General features: G+C 33.9%; 1 protein-coding gene across 1 annotated transcript in view; it reads right to left on the bottom strand.

Annotated features, from left to right (window-relative positions):
- Positions 1–346: 346 nt before the first annotated feature.
- LOC138307230 (eukaryotic translation initiation factor 5B-like) overlaps positions 347–19452 on the bottom strand; it is a 54452-nt gene continuing 35346 nt past the window's right edge. The window contains exons 3-8 of the mRNA XM_069247868.1: positions 10463–11422; positions 9537–9802; positions 8170–8241; positions 7789–7899; positions 3458–3576; positions 347–2549 (exon numbers count right to left, since the gene is read on the bottom strand). Of these exons, the coding sequence (XP_069103969.1) occupies positions 2349–2549; positions 3458–3576; positions 7789–7899; positions 8170–8241; positions 9537–9802; positions 10463–11412 (1719 nt within the window). The 5' untranslated portion in view covers positions 11413–11422 and the 3' untranslated portion in view covers positions 347–2348. The remainder of the gene's footprint in view (positions 2550–3457; positions 3577–7788; positions 7900–8169; positions 8242–9536; positions 9803–10462; positions 11423–19452) is intronic.

Genomic DNA, 19452 nt, shown 5'->3' with positions numbered 1-19452 from the left:
CAAGCGACTATGTGTTTCACCAACAATGACATTTTGAATTAACTTTCTGATTTAAAACGTTCTCTGCAAACCCAATTATTTTTTAGATTTTTAGCCCAATAACTTTTTCGCTGCGAAGAATTTTCTTATTATGAAATAAGTATGATATTTTTTCCATTATGGCTTCAACGGATATTGTTCTATTGCAACTGTGTTTGATATCTTTTCATGACAATGGATTTTTGTGATTATGAAATCAGCACATTAAGCGAGTTGAAGATGGTTTGCAGTAATCTATTTCTTCAGTGGTGTAGTAAATAATTAAAATGGTTTGTTCGTACGATAGAATATATAACAGAACAGTTACTTATTGTACAACTTTTATTAGATAAAATTTCGGAGAGAAGTTGTAGTCATTTTATCTTCTACAGGGTGAAATATTTAAGGCATAATAAACTCTATTAAACTTCAACATAAACACTTATAAATATAGCTGTTATCACTTAAGATAATTTGAAATAAAGTATCGGGAATGCTTCCGCTTCCTGTGATACGGATTGAAGATTAGGATATCGCTGATTGGTGATTTTTAATCCAATCTATCATGGATGAAAATCTTACCAATCATGGAATGTTTGTCTTTAATCAAAGATTTGCTGTGATTCCTTGACATTTAATTTAGAATGCTTAATTTACTTAATTAATTTCTGATTGGAATGTTGATCATTAACACCAATGTATTTTTCAAGACGAAAAATACTAGATTTTGATAAACAATGGCCACATTTCCTGAAACATAAGAATTGTTGTTCTTTTAGATTTAGTTTCACGTGTACAATTTATTAAGATACGATGTTGTTTACTGTTTGACGTTTGACGCTTAATAAATAAATATTTGAGATACAAAGTACAAGTCTAAAATTTACCATGACCAACACAGGTATATTTGGACACCAAACGTCTTGTCTTATGATACACATAGTAGTGTGTATCATTGAGCAGATAGATTAAAACTTATTAATTAATCATAATTAGATAGAATGACAACGGGATCTTCATTTAGAATTTGTACAAAATAATACATCTACAATAAACAAAGAAAACATAATTGATGACTCACAACATCTCTGCATAAACAGTTTGTTTGAATTGAACTTGGACTATTTGAGACAAAGAAATACAATAAATGTTTCTGTTTTTTGCTTTACATAAGTAATAGAAACATATCTTGCTAACGCCAAATCACGGAGCTGTCTTTCAAACTGGTTTTTTGCCCAAATTTGTGTCGAAATTTTGAAATTCATATTAACCCTATCATATGAGGAAAGACGGTTGTCATTTGTTTGTGTTTTAAATCACGTGATATACGTGATATCCATGACGTAATCAGCAGAAATATAGGACGTCACAGCCACAACCAAAATTTAGAGATAACAAATCTACCGACTAATAATTCCTGAAATGTTACACAATAGTATGAAAACTTGTCATTAATAATTCAAGTTCAGAACATGTCATAAATAGTTCAAGTTCATATCATGTCATTAACAGTCCAAGTTCATACAAACTGTTTAAAGAGACTTGTTGTTTGAAGTAATCTTCTGCACATTTTTCTGAGATAGAGACAACGGAGGTTATAATATATGGAAGGTGCTTATTTCCAGAAACACTCCAAATCCAATACAATGACAAATTCAAACCGACGCAATCCCTTGGCTTCATTCAAAACGAACAGCTAAACACCAGAAGAAGTAATTCAATAACTTTCTTTGAAGCATTTCAATTTTTGGATGATATTCATGTTGATCTAAATATTAGCTGGCTTTTATGCAAATACAGTTTCTTAGACATATACAAAAAATAGAATTAAAATCAACCAATAAAATGCTTTTCCGTCTGTGGCAATACTAGGTAATGATATTAAACACCCACAGATCGATCATATTTTACATAGCATTTTATAAACAGTCATTGGCGTCATATATTCCTCACCTACGTTTACACAAACGTTCACATGCATACTTAAAACAGTGTATTAGTCTGTAATTATGCATATCTATATAAAATCTTACTTAGAAGTATATATAGAAGGTTTTTTGTGTATATCAGGACGTGTCTGTTACCAATGTTATCCACTTGTGCGCTTGGTATTATTAAATACATGCTTTTACGCGTAAAACAGACTTCCAAATTGAAAAAAAAAGTTGTAACGTTCAGTCATGACTCTCATTAAGTTTTTATATGACGTCAAGGATTGCTCAATCGTGGCTAATTTCACAATCGCATTTTCGTATCAGAAATATTCGCTACAGCCAGCTATTACAGATACTGACTTCACATAGCGCCATTTGTACAGATCGTGGCGCCACCTATAATCCAAGAATGTAATCCCGCACACAGGGGTCTCGGCACTCGTCCAGGGGTCGACTGCTGTACCGTTGTCCACTCTTGATCAACCATAAAAACTGAGCGCCGTCTCGAATACAGCTTTTGTTTGGACCACATATCTCGATGACCTCGGATCCGAAGCCCTGGTCACATTGGCTTTTTGTCATACCATGTCCTTTACCCTGTAATAAAAACACATTGCAGGACGTATTTGTCTTAGAAAACATCAATTGTAGTGTTAAGTTATTAGTGTAATGTAATGATGTTAGTCCAACTCCAATATTGGGTGTTGCGTAAACAGTAAAACCTGCATTAGCGACCACCTCTGTGTAAAGACCACTTGCAAAATAAGACCATTTTTCTTGGGTCCCAAATGACCAATATTAATACAGCTCAACCTGTGTATAACGACCATCTGACTGTAAAAAACAGTTTTCCTCTGTCCATTGGGTGGTCTTTATAAATAGATTTGACTGTATAATGAAAAATTGATTTGGACAAAATAAATAAAAACTATTTAATATGTAAGGGATTCAAAAAATTATAAATAGAAATTATTTTCTAATAGGGGTATTCTATCTATTGCTATCCTCATATTTTTGCGTTTTTGCAGCGACTTAATGTCGCTAATAATGCATTACCTGATATTAAACAAGATATGTGTGTATCTGGGTATGCTTTGATTAAAAAGAGTAGAACTGTGACACCATAGCAGCAAAGTGTCTGAAAATCTATACTCGCTCTCAAAATCTTAAATCCCATTGAATGACTGGTGACAATATGGTCTAAAATTCCTGCTGGTGAAATGTTAAAGGTCTTTCTATACCTTAAGTCTTTGGTAATAATACCTTTCACCAACACCATACATTATCTAAAACAATCATATTCACAATATGCAAAATACATTTTACAGAGGAAACAAAATAACCTTAACATGCAATATACATAAAAATGAACATATTCAAAAACTGGATAATTGATTAGGTTTCCCATTCATTCATTCATTCAATTACAACGGCCAGACATAATGTAGAATTTTAAAATTATTTTAAATGTAAATTTGATGGTCATGAGGATACATTAAACTTACACAAAGATAGCAGAGTTCGTGTCTGTTACATAATTCCCTGGCTTCATCGTCTATTGGTAGACCCATCTTGTCTGCTATTTCACAATTGGTATTCAGCAGGTCAACGGCAAGGCAAGATTCTGAAAACCATAACAACGTTTTAATGTGGAAATGTGAAGAATTTCAAAAGACTAGCTCAGCTTAGCCACACCCTCTCGACCTCTCGAAAATAGACAAAATGTGGCGTAAGGTGATCCTTATATGCGACCTAACCAAGGCGTACTTTGTCAATGACGTCATCAATTTTGACGCATAACGACGTATAAAATACAAAGAAGCTTACAATGGTTTTCCAAACGGATAAAGTTATCTGAACGAACTCCGAATGAAGACGTTTGATTTTCACATTCGACATGCCTCGTATTGGCTATACAAAATCTTAAACTTGGGTTGAGATAACCATGTCCACCTGAGAGACATAATTTGTGAGTCCCAATACTCAAAAGATAAAAAGGATTGACGAATACATATGGCTTAATCGAACAATTTATGATTTCCGAATAAGTTTAGTACTCATTTATTCCTCAGTCAAATTATATAACTTTTCAATCTTTTTGTCTGAAGCATAATTTCTTGTGTACATTTCAATCAACAATGATAGCGTTTTGACGCTGGAATTATGCACAAATTAGTGGAAAGGGGGATTATATTTGGGTTATAATGCCCACACTGATCATTTAACACTTTCAGTTATGATGCTCTCGATGACCTTTTGCTGATATCATCCTCTTACAATTACTAACCTCTTGGCAAGTCGGTGATGGAAAGTATGATCACAAATTACCTTTCACGTTACAAACAGAACTAAAGCCCGTAATACGCTTCGATACAAGATAATGATAGATAATGTCACAAAGGACATGGTATAATCAATACAAATTCCTTGAGCGGTTACCTTAGACTGTTAACTGTTTTACAATGTTACATTTCTCTTCGTATTAATGTTTTATCATAAGTGATGAGGCAGAGAAAAACCTCCAGAATTTAATAATTTATTAACTGCATGAAAAACGTTATTTGTGATGTTTTTCTTTTCTCGTTTCGTTATGAAAACAGTTCCATCATACTTCTGAATCTTCGTTGATCGATGACACAAACTGGATTATGAACATGCATGTTGACAAGTTTACCAACACAGAAAATGTCATGAAGGAAAGCGATATTTTTACAACAGTATCACTGTTGATATTAAATAACCAACAAGGACGATATTAGATATCCCTTGCAAAGCCTCAAAGAATGACAGCTGTAAGATCGTTGCACTTATTATCGACGTTTCCTCGTCTGTTCTCAATGTGTAATAAGACATTTAGCCGCATTATCGTCTGCGTCTAGTTGAAGACTCTGCAGGATGTCGTACCAATGCTTTTGATAACCAGACAGGTTCAATACGTGATGTCTGCAATGCATGACTCCCAACGCATATGTCTCCTTAGTGGTATTTCTTGTCTGTTCCTTTCGTTTAACATTTACTTACATTTTTGACACGAACTTGCGTACAATATCTATCAACTTATCTCGTCAACGGCAATGTAGATACAAAGAATATATGACGGCTTTGTGTCGAATATAGCAAAACCCCAACTAGCTTTTCAACAGAAATCGGTTACTTTTTGCGAGACATACGTTATTGAGTAATTTCATGAGATAGCTCAAAAAGAAATTCACACGATTTGCTACTAATTGTATCAAAATCGCAATTACAAAATGGAAAGTACTAAACAGCTCCTGATTGCGAAGTAGTGTACATGTTTTATCATATATTTTAAAACCCAAGACGAGAAATACAGTAAACATGGAGTAGAAGAATTTAAAAGCTAACAAAATATTTATCATTTCAATTTTTTTTACAGCATGATATATCCTGTATTCTGTTTTAAACGCATCATGCGCGTAATGCCAAAATTATATTAAAATGGTTTATTTTATACCTTGTATGTTTGCATTTATCAAAACGGTCTATTATTGCATTGATTTATTTTCCCACTTTGCGTCTGAATATCCGAACTGAAAATGTTGTTCGGGACAACTGCTTATAAGATAAATGAACAATTTATAAAATTGTTAATAAACAAAGTGCATTTTAATTGTAAGACAATTACGGTGCAACCTGTATTGAAATCCCCTGCGAGATGGTATTCATGACATCATGAATATTCATGAATGATTCATGAACTTTCAAGAATATAAGCAGACTGTGGTTCATGAAAAAAAGTTCATGAATATTCATCAAATGACTCTCATGAACTCTTCATGAAGTTTTATGAATCCATGAAACATTCATGATTATTCATGATCAATGTGTCAAGAATTATCCATGAAGTTTTATTCATGATTGATATTCATTAAAATTCTTCAAAATGAATAAAGTGTTTTACTCATTTTTAAGAATTTTAATTGAATATCAGTTATGCATAAAACTTCATGAATGAGTCTTGACATGCTATTCCATTCATGCTGATGAATTTTAATGAATAACTGAAGTCACATGACTTGGCACATGACCACATGAGTCACATGACTTCTATATACATTTCCCGCCAAAGCAGTCACAATCTAAAATGGCTGCTATATCTGCTGGCGTGTGGAAGGGGAAATATTATTCTTCTTAAAATGGAAGGTTTGGCACATAAGTGAACGGATTATTCCATTCCTGGATTTCTTTAAGCACAAATGAACACTTTCAGCAAGTTTTGATCTATCTGCAGTTCTTTTTCAACATGACATCGTTGCACACTGATATTGCTATAATGAATATGCATAGATATTGGTTTGTGAACATTTTGTCAAACATAATTGAATCAAACTGCTCATATAAACCATCATGCTTTACAACTATAGGTTTATTTTGGACATACACTAGTTTACTTTGAATGCATTATAAATTGATTGCTGTGTATCATTAAAAAAATTGTTAGCACTTATCTGTGGCAGTATGATTATAACTGACATAATAAACTGTTGGTGATTTCATGTTAAACTCTTCTGATGTTATGTATTAATATATGGATTATACCTACTGTCAGAAGAATTCGTTTCATCAAATATTGAATTGATTCCAATAGAAATGTCATTGGTTTGATAGAAAATTTCAATTCTAAACATCCAGCAGAGTTTATGAAATTCAGATGCCGCTGACTCCAACTTGCATTCATTAAACTTCATGAACACGACTCAAATTCATGAATATTCATGAATTGTTCCAGTTAATAAAGTTTCATAAATATATATGTATTGATTGTGCATACTGCTGCGAAGTGTAATTCATGAATATTTCATGAATTATCACGAATAAACATTCATGTTCATTCATGATGGATTTAAGTTCATGAATATTCTTTATATATTCCTGAACATTTAATTATTTTTAATGGATTGTTCATGAATGTTCATGGTTTCATTAATAAAAGAGATTCATGAACGTTCATGAATTCATGAATGAAAGGAAGCATGAATGTTAAGGAAATATTTTTTCCTAAATTATTCATGAAGTTTAAAGTTCATAAATTGTATGAAAACATTTATGAAAATATTTGAAAAATATTCATAAATTTTAATCATGAATAATTCATGATTTATTCATGAATGTTCATGAATTATTCATCAACGTCTCGCAGGGGATAAATTGCAAATTGAGGCGGAGAATGATTTCTCACTTTTGTAAATATGTAATATTTGTAATACAAATAAGTTCAGAATATAAATATCACGTCATGGATAGCAGACTTTTAATTAGTTTGCATATGAATAAATTCAACTTGAATGCCCCTGCGACAATTATCTTATCCTCACTGTATTGATTTTACACTTACTATATCACCTTTGCGGATAGGTTTCGATTGTGAATCTGAATTCACGTCTGACAGTATGACAAATGACGTCACAATCAATACCTACCCACAAGGGCAGATAACTCTGTAAAATTGAAAGACACAATATACAAGAAAATATTTTTTTCTGTTGTGTAAATTGGTGCAGTTGTCTATACATTTACGTAGCAATCAATCAGTTCCAAATTAAGTCAAAACTACTGCATGACGTCGTGATAATTTGAGATACAAAAATAATTATGTTGTGTTGTGAAAATCTTCATGTGATAATAGTCACGAATCCATGGTATACTACCCGATACTTGCGAGAGTGTGTTGAGCTATCAGTTACATATATGAATTTCAATTTTTGATGAAATATACAATCATTTACCACAAAATATAGTTTTTTAAGAATGAGCAATTATATATGCAAATACGTGGCAAAAAATCATTTAAAGAAGCAGAACACGTTAAAATTACCTTCTATATCATTTGGTGTATCTAGGTCGTCTGGTTGTGACGCGAGGTATTCCGAAAGTGCTTCCCGGACTGCCTCGTCGTTCATCGCACCACCGTTTCTTCTCCGTAAGTCTTTAATGTCATGAAAAACAACGCATCGATTAGATAAAGTGCTACAACAATAGTTAAATATAGTGATTTTGTCACTATCTTTACACATATTATTTCTAGAAAGGTTATTCTCATTTGGAAATATTTTGCTTGAAAATTTGATTTTTCCGATTTGCTTAATTTAACAGTGAATTTATTACTCTTCTTTATCGATGACTACTTCCAAATAAACTTAATTAAAGGGTACTTTGCCAAGACTGTAAATTTTGATATTTTGGGGAAAACACTTACCTATTTGATTCCCATTAGAATCTCCCCGTTGTAGATATTGTTTTGCAAATCTTTCAAGAACATGTTGCGCTTCTACAAAATTATATAAAAAATATATGTTATTAAAGATGCTCCACCTCTGACTAATGGTACTTTTCTATACCATGCTTCTCTATCAAAAACAGGAACAAATGTATTTTTCTTCGGTTACAAAAGTTACTTTAGACCATTACCATCATTGAAAAGTTCAAGACACAGATATTAAAATCAATTATTGCATCCTGAAAAAAATCCTTGTCACTATATACTCTTTGGAATGAAGTACTGATTGTGCATTTACTAAATGAAAAATAAATCATTTTATATGTATTTTTGTTCAAATTAGACATATATATATATAATTAAACATAAGTTATTGTTAAATGACGGATATCGTTATGTTCTGTAGGCGGTAAAACAGCTTTAAATATTTACAGTTTTACAGAGCATAGAGAGGGATACTCCACTATAGACTGTTCTGATTATGGAGATACAACTAAGTGTTTAGAGCTACAGTTGTGAAATTTATTACTGAAGTATTTGAATAGATATTTAAAAAAGGATGAGAACGGAACCCTGAAAAAATCAAATTCATTTGTCTTTTGTTACTGTTTCGATCGGTATGTTTTTGATCTGCTTCGTCATACAAACAACTAGTATTAATCACCAACAAAAACAGATTTTGAAAAAAATATAAGAAACAATACTAGAAGTCATTTAGGTAATAAGAAAATATACATTTGGAAAAGGTTTTCAATGCCTGATCTTTTATGATGAATCCACATTGGAAGATGACGATAGAAGCTAGTCCAACATTAGAGATTACACAAATGTGTACAAATACTACAAATAAAAAAAAGAAAGCATCTACGTTTCAGAAGTAATGTTGGAAGGTTGATGAAGTCATATTTCGTTTTTTAACGGAATGAAGCAGTTGATTGCCAAAAGAGTGTGAACACTTTTAAACAAAATTGATATGATTTGGATACATGTATTTCAGATGATTCCTTAAAATTGTTCAACACTGATAATATTACACCACAATATATATACAATTCATAGCATCTTTCAAAAATTTTAAATAACCCTTTAAGCCTTATACGTATTTCTTAGAAATTGTAATCATTTAAGTACATAACAATCATCATCATTTTTTTTTCCAAAATCATTATTATCAAATATTTATTAATACCTTCCCGTGTGAGGTCAACAATAGTTTCCACAAAGTTGTTCCCAGGAAGCCCTAAATTTGGCAACTCCTAAATATGGATACATATAATGAATTACATAATTGTTGTTTTGCTACAGCTGTTTTTTTTTAAAACTAAAAGAGTGCAGAAATACCGAACCTTTATCTTCTATTTCGCCTTCGTCATCTGGCAGAGGATTTTCATACCATCTTCCCATGCCATCTTCGTAAGTAGGTTTCTCATCGTCGTCGTCTAACTCTGTGTCGGTTCGTTTGTCGACTACATCGTCGTCGTCGACGTCATCTATTTCCTCTTCTTCGTCCTCCTCCGGATTCAGTCCATTTTCCTCTGCTAGCTGTGCCAAGGAAGCGATTTGAAGCGCTAATGACGGGTTTGATTTAAGCTGCTGAAGAATTTCCTCATTTCTGAAAAAAAATTCCACCGTGGACTTAGTAACTCTTATCGTAAAAAGGCTTTGAAAAGACATTATGTCACATTTGAATATATTGAATTCGGAGATGTTGTCAATGTCTTTTTTTAGACACATTATATCGTATAACTCCGCTGTTAAACTAAGAAAGGTATATACCAGGTACAAACTGGGCCCAGTGTCACGAACATTCCTTAACTTAACATTAACTTAAGACAATTCCTTCACTTAAGGGAATTCCTAACTTAAAAGTATCAGTTGGAAAGCATTACAGAAGCAGCCAAAGTTCCTTTTACTTGCTTTTATATGGAAATTTTTAAGTTAAATGTTATCACTTTGTTAAGTAAATTTCATGAAAGGGTTCCATACTATCGTTAAGTGTTACGTGTAGCTTTTTAACTTAAAATTTCCATATGAAAGATAAAACGAAGACGAAAATAAACCTATACTTTACTGCCAGTAAAAAATACTCAAGCTCCGTCTTACTTTTGGATTTTTACGATAGATCGGTATTATATATATACTAACTTGCTTAATAATTTACAATAATAGATAATTCGATTCATCATGCTGTGTTGTGTGTTTAATATGTAATGGTTTTTATGTGATCATGTTGCATTTGAAAAATTTGAAAAAAATGTACATCAAAACTTACTTTATGGCTTCCTCAATGTCTTTGTATTCCGGTCTGAGATAAGAATCTGTGCCATCCATCTGGGAAAGGGTGGCTTCCTTCAGAGCACTGGCAAGGTTATCAATTTCCTGATCTTCAATGCCTTCCATCAGACGTAGAAGAGCGATCTCGTTTTGCAAATCATCTTTCTCTGATCTCAACGATTCCGCGTTGTCTCTCTTAGCCACCTTCTTTTTCTTTTCGGAGGGGAACGAGTTTATCTGAGGGACTATTTCCTCGCCATTTGAACTACTGTCATCTGCGGTGTCCTTAGATTCAGCTGGTGTGGCATTGTCTGACTCGGAAGATTCATCACTACCGAAGATACCCTTTAGTTCTTCTTTCGAAACTACCTCAGGCTTAGTGGCTCCCTCTGCTTGTTCTTTATTACCAGTTTCCTCTATAACAGATGGTGCCTCTGCTTTTTCCTCCGAGTCTTGTGTTTCAGCGTCTTTGACTTGGCTTAAAAGTTTTTCCATTTGTGATTTCGTTATTTTTCTACTTGCTGGATGACTGTTATCTTTTACTTTAACGGCTTCATCTAAAATTGAGTCATGATCTTTTTCTGACGTTCCAAAAAGGCTTTTCAATTCGTCTAGAGATGGCGTTCTGTTTGGTATCTCTTGCTCTCCTTCCTCTTCTAGTTCGTCAAGGTACTGCTGGTATGCAGGTAAGAGATCTTCAAGATTATAACTCCCGCCCAACCCTCCGTACTCTTCATACGGATTATAGGATTCTTCCTGCATATCATCTAGGTTGTTTCGAAGGTAATCACTCATATCCACTCGTCTTCTTTGACGCTGTAATACTTTGAGGGCTCGTGTAAGATCTGCTGGGTTCTGATGGGACCGCTTTCGTATCGTGAAACTCAGTGCGCATGACAGAAACATAATAAAAACGACAGCTTTAGGTAAAATAAGCTTCCGGTCCATGGCGGCTGATCTGTAAAAGATGTATGATGGGAATTATATATAACTTCGAGATAGTAGTCACAAATCATAAAATCGTTAAATTAAAAAAGAAATATTACTTCGAGATGTAGCTGTGCTACTGTAAACGATGTTACGGGTTGCGCATTCGCACAACGGACAAAAATGAATACCACATTAATATAATACTCTCAAATTCTGTTCGATTTTGTCAATTAATATGTCTTTCTGAGTACTATAATGAGGCTTACATTTATGTCCTTGTTTATATTAGTTTATATTACACTATGTTTAAAAACGGCTAATATGGTGTCAATCGATGCAGTGAACATGTCGAGTTATTCCCGGATATATTTCAGACATTTCGTCATATAGGTATCGTTTTTCAGGTTTTTCCTTTATTCGTCTGAATTAAGGCACTACCGTTCTGCCGTATATATAAACTTAATGTCTGAAAATGTACATTTGTAGAACCAATTTATTAAAAAGGATGTTATTCAAGGAAAATATCTATACTATTTAAGGAAAATGCGTGTTATGCTTGTTATATAATACCTAGACTTACAATTATATTGATTCACCTTGAATCTTTATGATACACAGACAAACATATTTGATCTTCTTTGTTTGTGACCTGTCTAGCTCTTTTAATCCCATATCATGATGAGATGTGTCTTAGATTACATCAATTGTTATTTATGTACCTATTTCAAGGTCAACGAATACCTCATATATATATAAATATGCAGCTATATAGCTTGCCGTCTCTATGGTAACCTCTACGACTTCCTCGATGACGGCAATGGAAGAAGCTTAGGATCGGCGGATAGATAATCAAAGACACGTTTATATCCTATATATGTATATATTTATCCCTAAATTGTGACTGATTTCAGAGTTGTTTACTAAAAACATCGAGAGGTTACCTAAGATAAATATTGATCAGTGATAAAAATAAGCCACGATCTTATTTAAGGAGTTTCCTGTCAATATTCTTAATAACTAATGCATGTAAGTCGCGTGTCACGTACCGATTACTTTCAATACATTACACTACTACCTTTCGAAACGACACGGAAACAATTCACCATGAAAAGAGAATAAAACAGGTATGCTTACTTAAAGATGCTCCACCGCCGACAGACCATAAACGATACTCATCATTTGAACAATAATTTATGTTTAATCATGAATATAAAAACATATATGTCTAATTAACACAATTTATTATTTAAAATGATTTATTTTGCTTTAAGTACATATGACATAGTGCCCCGGATTTTTTTCGGAACGCAATTGTTTCTTTTCAATATCTTTATCTTGAATTAAAAGTAGAAGCTTAATTTTTCACTGATGGTAATGGTGTAAAGTAAATCACTTTTGTAACTGAGAAAAAAAATACGATTTTTTCATATTCTGTTATTTATTGAGAAAAAAACTATTTGTCAGTAGTGAAGCATCATAAAATTCATACTGTAAACAGCTTAATTTTCGAGTGCACACTAATTCGCGTCATCGTTATTTCGACATTTGGCGAATAAATAAAATCGCGGTCAAAGGATTTACTGATATTAGTATTTTCATTTACAAACATTTCCGTATAATTTGATTTCGCGTTCTTCGAGCTGTTTCGTGAACATTTGTATCTCTGTAAATGTATCCTTCATCATGAGTTATTTAGCGAAATTATGTTGGTCATCGACTGCCATTGATAAGCTTTCTGGGTCTTACATTTTAGACCATTTTACATGCATCGAACCAACATCGATAAAAACACGAAGTATTTCTCTGTAATATACCTCAGCATATGGATAATAAAGGATGATAGACCTATGTGATTACGTGTACATAATCAATACAAAGTGCATTGAATACAAACAGAAAGCACTTGAGCCATGTTTTAAGTTGATACTTCTTTAGAAAAATAGTAACAATAAAACATCATGACAATTTGGATTTGAAAAAAACCCCAGACTTAAAAATTAAACGCATTAAAACTTCATCCTGTTTATTTGGTTGCTGTGTGTACTTAATTCACTCCTCATTGAGCTTATCTATTCATTATTCGATATTAACAGATCAAGTAATTGAATGGCTAGTTTGTGCTGTGATTGACAATGTGGGATGTGTATAACGATTGCTTCCATTACACGCTGTCAGGGGAGACTACCTCTGATCAATACAATGTCGCTCCATCTCCATTCACGGATCCTTAAAATCAAAACAATGACGCAGAATGTGAAATGTAATGTAGATAATAACTGCTAGTTGTCTGCTCTGATATTCCGTCTTTTTAAATTAAAGAGTTACCTCCCGTGCGGGTAGGTTTACATTGTGACGTCATTATTTAATGAGTAAATTTCACGTCGTTTTCTCTGAAAAGTGTGACATAACGCTTGCAAACACATGACGTAACAATTGATACCTATTTTGTACAAGTGCAGAGTACATTTAAGCATTGAACGCCTTTAAGTTGGCATTCATAGCCAATATGAATGCAAACTGGACAGAGGCAGTTGAATTTGCCTCTGTCCAGTTTGCATTCATATTGGCTATGAATGCCAACTGAAAGACGTTCAATGCTTATATTTACATTTGGTTACAATTTTATGATGAAATCCCAAGGAATTTTGCATATATAATGAATTAATCATTCGTTATCGTCATGGATGGAACAGCCATTTGAACAGCCGTCTTCCGTGATCGCTGGCACGACAATTGTGACGTCACAATGATAATGACGTCATAATAAGCGCTTGAAGTTCATTGTCTATATGACTGCCAACTGCGCTTGGTAAGGTTACATAGTGGGACTGCAGTGAAAATGTAAATATATATAAATATACATTATTTTGTAATGTGCAAATACAGAATGTCCTCAACAGGCCATACTCAAAATACAATCTTGGTAGGATGTGTATATCTATGGGGCTACCATTGTAACAATAGAATATATTGGGATTGGATGTATTTTTCTAATTTTCATAGCTTCTGCTATTCATAGCCGCTATGAACTATCTACATATCCCGTTCCTCGGAAGATATGTAAACAGCTTCTGCTATTCATAGCCGCTATGAAAAATTGAAAAATACATCCAATCCTTTTATTTACATTAGATTAATTTATGAAAATAAACGACAACGTCTCGTTTTCAAGCTTCTGCCTTCCGGTCGATTTTTTTTTTTAAATGACCAACGATAAACAAGAAATGTAGTTAAGATAAAATTTGATTGACTTATTTTAGTAAACCTTAGTTGATTATACATCAAGAAACAAGACATTAAAGATTATCCATTAAAATATTATGGGAGACTATTTTTTATTGATATGAAACTGGCGTAATGTTTGAAATCAGCTGATCGATGGACGAGAATCGTTGTACTCATTGTGTATTTATAGTGTTTTCACAGGCAAATGTTTGTTTTCGTCAGTTGGTTGATTCATATTATGACGAAACACTCAGAATGTAAATATACTGAAATGAACAATAATAGATGTTTTGGTAGAACACAACCGGAGCTGCCATTTAGGCCATGAAATAGCCTTTAAACAGTATATATCACATTATCATTCAAATTAAAATATATATATTTTGTATCTTAGGATCGGTAAGTCAACTGTATTTTGGTTTGGTCGTAAATCGTTTCATGTCTAGTCAACTGTTGAGTGGTTTTCAGAACAGCTTCCTCCTTTGCGATATGCTGTGAACTGTTAGTGCGTTTTTCTGGAGACTGTGATGTGTCCGTGGTGTGACTCCTTTTAAACTGTTTAGCACGGAAATCGTGTAGACTTCCGTTCGTGGTTTAGAACTTTATAACTTTATGGATAGAGATACTCGTGGTAAGCGATAATTATAAGGAGTAATAATGATCATTACGGAATAAATATTTTTCGGGTGGTTCAATCGAAGGGTAAAGTTTAGAAGAGTATCGAAATATGGAATAAGTCGTGAAAGTTTTACCGACATATACAAATGTAAAATAGAAAATGCATATATGACAAGTGCCTAAACCAAGAAGCAAAATCAGGTCTCCATCGTGGAGATAGCGGAGGTAGAAGAGTACGCCTTGTATATGTATTTATTAAATGAGACTTTGCACAAGCCGCAACTTCACCATTTTCTTCTCGTCTTAGCCATTAGCTTTTTAGTTTCCCTCCTTTTTATGTGCACAGACACATTTTCCTCCCATGTTTTTTTACAATGCTACTGCAATTTTTGTTTTTTTATATTGTCTATCTGGACCAAAAGCTGCCGGTCAATGGACCAGTTACATGACAAAAATTGTCTACCCTACTACATATGTATAGAGTTGTCGGTCACGGGCAGACGGACAGGCGTTATTTTAACTAGCATGACCTTCAAGTTTTATTGACGTCATGATTTATTTATATAATTATGTCCCCAAACGAAGTTGGGGGGACATATTGTTTTTGCTCCGTTTCTTATTATTATTTTTTAATATTCTTATTTCTTCCACTTTCTTCCGTCGCGCGGGTTTCCGCAGCTTTTCTCAGAAACTACTGGGCCGATTATCACGAAACTTCACATACATGCTCATTAGGGTGTAGGATTGTGCATAAAGGTTTTTTTCCCAATCGAAAGTCCAAGATGGCCGCCAGAGCCTATTTCCGGTTTTGAGATTTTGGAGTTGGATTTCGATGAAAATTAGTATATAGTGGTTATTTGGGACACCGAATAGCATGGCAGCATTTTCGAAAAGCTCAGTTGCATCGTAACGAAATAAAGGCCTCTGATTGGTCAGAAATTTAGATATTGTCAGAATCAGCTTAAAATTGGTACACAGGGATTGTGAGGTATGCTTATCGACATGGCAACAGGTTTGAAAAGCTGTGTTGTCATGGTTACCTAATGGAGGCATCTGATTGGTTGAAATTTAGATTTTGTTAGATTAAGCTGAACACAATGGTTATGAGGTATGATGAACAACATTACATCATTTTGAATAGCTGTGTTGCTAAGCTCTTTTACCATCGTAACGAAATGGGTGAGTAGGATTGTTCAAAATTTTAAAGCTTATAGATTGAGCTGAATATCAGCAAGATTAAGCTGCCATCTTTGGAAAGATTTGCTCTGACAGCAATCGACACATTATCTTGCGTAATTTTCGTAATTTTTCCCCGTATGGGATTTGATGGAGCCAGTTCGTTTGGGGGACATCTGTAATGGTCCTCCATTAAAATTATTACTTGTTAATGTTGTTTTTGCTGTAAAAATATAGGCATGGTAACGTTAATCGTTAATCCTGTCACGGTTCTCTCACCCACTTTTTGTATGGTTACACGTTTTCTAGTGGCATATAAATGGATTAAGCCTAATATAGAATTAAAGATTTTTATGACGAACATGCAGTTTAAGTAGTGAAATGTTGAAATAAAACACTCCATTCTTCATGAAAACCATATAATGTAATTTCCATGTAATTTGTTTCGCTCTCAAATCATTAAATCATTTTAACTTTATTTAAGTAATTGAAACGGCCGATGCGATATTTATGTTCTATGCTGTCAACAAACTCTTGTAGTATATTGTCCTGCTGGAAGGCACGCCAGAGTTGTATTAGCTGTCCCCTTTACATAATGGTAAAATGCGACAAAATTTGGGATCTTATCTTTTACCGTGTTACTTTCTGCTTCCTAACGCTTGCCTTGACACCGCATCACTGTTAGTCTTTAGTTAAAAGAGCGCTCGCCTCTGAGGATTGACCTGCGCTATGACAGTGTCAGTATAATGTGATCGATTAGGGTATATTATTGGGTGTCATTTTCGGTGTGATAGCACTATACAAGGAGAAGAGCTCTGCTATCATAAAGAGACACAATACTAGTTTATCATGCAACTGCCCCACATACTGATGGATAACTACTGCCGGCTAAACTTGTGCTTTACCCGTCAATACCAAATGCTTTATCCGTCAATACGATCACGTGAATTTGTTCCATATCTGACGGAACTTTTACTAACTTGACCCAGAACTTAGACCTTCTGTTGAATGAAACGTCATTCAATCCCACTAAAAAGTGACGTCACATTCACCGGAATGCTTTCAGTTTTACGATATCAAAAATCTTCTATGGCGGTGTCATCTTTTTCTTACCACATAGCAAAGGTATGTGTTGTAAAGTAATTCTTTGATGTTTTTTGAGTATTTTCATATTGTTTCAGTGATATTACACACTGAAAAGAATCACTGGTACTGTTTGCAAATGCGCTTGTGTATTTTTCACGAAAGTAAAAAGGGGTAAATCTACACTCTCATTCGGTTTAGTGAATGAATCTTTTCCTCTGCATCAAAGAAGAATCTCGCTTCGAGCGAAACCAAGTAGATAACTGACAATTTACTTTCGTAAATGAGGCTTTGCAAAGCCACGTCATCTCGGTTTTCTTAAGTCTTGCACCAAATAAACCCTGTAATGTAAGATACTAAGCATGTATTCTCTATATACTACAATATCCCAAAAACACAATGACAATGACACACGCAACACATATGGAGACCGCCCTAAATGACCATAGCTGCAAATAGGTTGTTAAGCCCTATCGACCAACCGACAAGAAAAGTTGAAGGATAACTATATGAAAATAAAACAGTTTTTAGTAATATTGAAAACGATACTGTGTATGGCAAAGTGATCTCCGAACTGCTCTACCTCCCCACCCCCACCCCCCCCCCACCCCCCACCCCCGAACTGCTCTACCTCCCCCCCCCCCCCCCACACACACCCCCACCCCTCCCTTAACTGCCAATCCATATCTCTCTATTCTTTTCTTTATTTATGTTTTACCCGTATATGTTTATCATCCTTTAGTATGAAAGATAGCGTAAAAATAACTTTAAATTTGAAAAAAAATAAAGATTAGTTTGGATGTGTTGGTGATTGTTGATGTTATGTTGAATATCAAATGTAAGTCAATCCTTTTGGAAGTTAATCGAGTGGACGTAACTGATATTTATATGTAATTAAAACACCACGTCTATCTGGTTTACACTTACAGTGTCGTGTAGAGGGGTCCATGTTGATGTCAACAATGCCAGGTATCAATTTCATATCATCACATTCTACATGTATAAATCCTCAGTTATACTCACTGCAGATTCGTAATGGGAAATAGAGGTCACGCGTGATACTTTATACGAATTTTAACAAAATATCGTTGGGGAAATTGATAATGATATAATGTGGTCTTACAATACAAATATAGATTTATTGATATGGTTTGCAGTGAGTGTAACTCCTTTTCATTATTTCATGTTTTTGTTGTTGTTGCCTGGTGCCATTTACAATTCAATGCCTTGAATGATTGCAATAAAATACGGTTCAACCGAACATAATATAAGGACAAATGTAATTCCGTCGATATAAGCATAGTTCGTTATAAATATATTAGATAAAGAACTCTGACCGGATACACTATACGCATGAACGCGTTGTAAGCGTGTTTGATATAAACGTGTTTACTGTAGTGTGTGATGTCGTAAGTGGTACTGTGGGTTTTGTTGTCACTATTTCTGCTGATGTCTACGTTTTGATTTTTGGGACTAAAGTTGCTGCTGCCTTGGACAATATTTGGCAATTAGTTTATTATAGAGAGATTTTGTTGTTGTTGACATTGTGTTCGTCGTTACTGCTGTCCGTGTATTATTCTTAAATACATTCGCTTTCGCAAAAATGACAGCAAACACCATTATTCAAAAATACAAATGCTGTGAAAAACGCTTATATCTACAATGAACATACGAATTTATGTGTGAATATTTACTGTGGTGTATATCACATATTGATTTCAACTCTCTTGTCAATATTTATTTGACAGTTTTTATGATCATTCCGAGGATATATAACATCTTGGGCAATTATCAATAGAGATAAGTTCACGACTCCTATCGGCCTCACGGTTCCTGTCAATATCATACCATTTTCCTGTAAATATACGTCGGTAAATGTGGGGAAAACACCGGCGTATGGGGTATTAATAATGGTTCTCAATTTTGATCACTGACAGTTAATCGGGTTTTGTCTAA

Source organism: Argopecten irradians, chromosome 14 (assembly GCF_041381155.1).
Source record: "Argopecten irradians isolate NY chromosome 14, Ai_NY, whole genome shotgun sequence".
Taxonomy (NCBI): Eukaryota; Metazoa; Mollusca; class Bivalvia; order Pectinida; family Pectinidae; genus Argopecten; species Argopecten irradians.
This window is presented reverse-complemented; position numbering and strand designations above follow the sequence as displayed.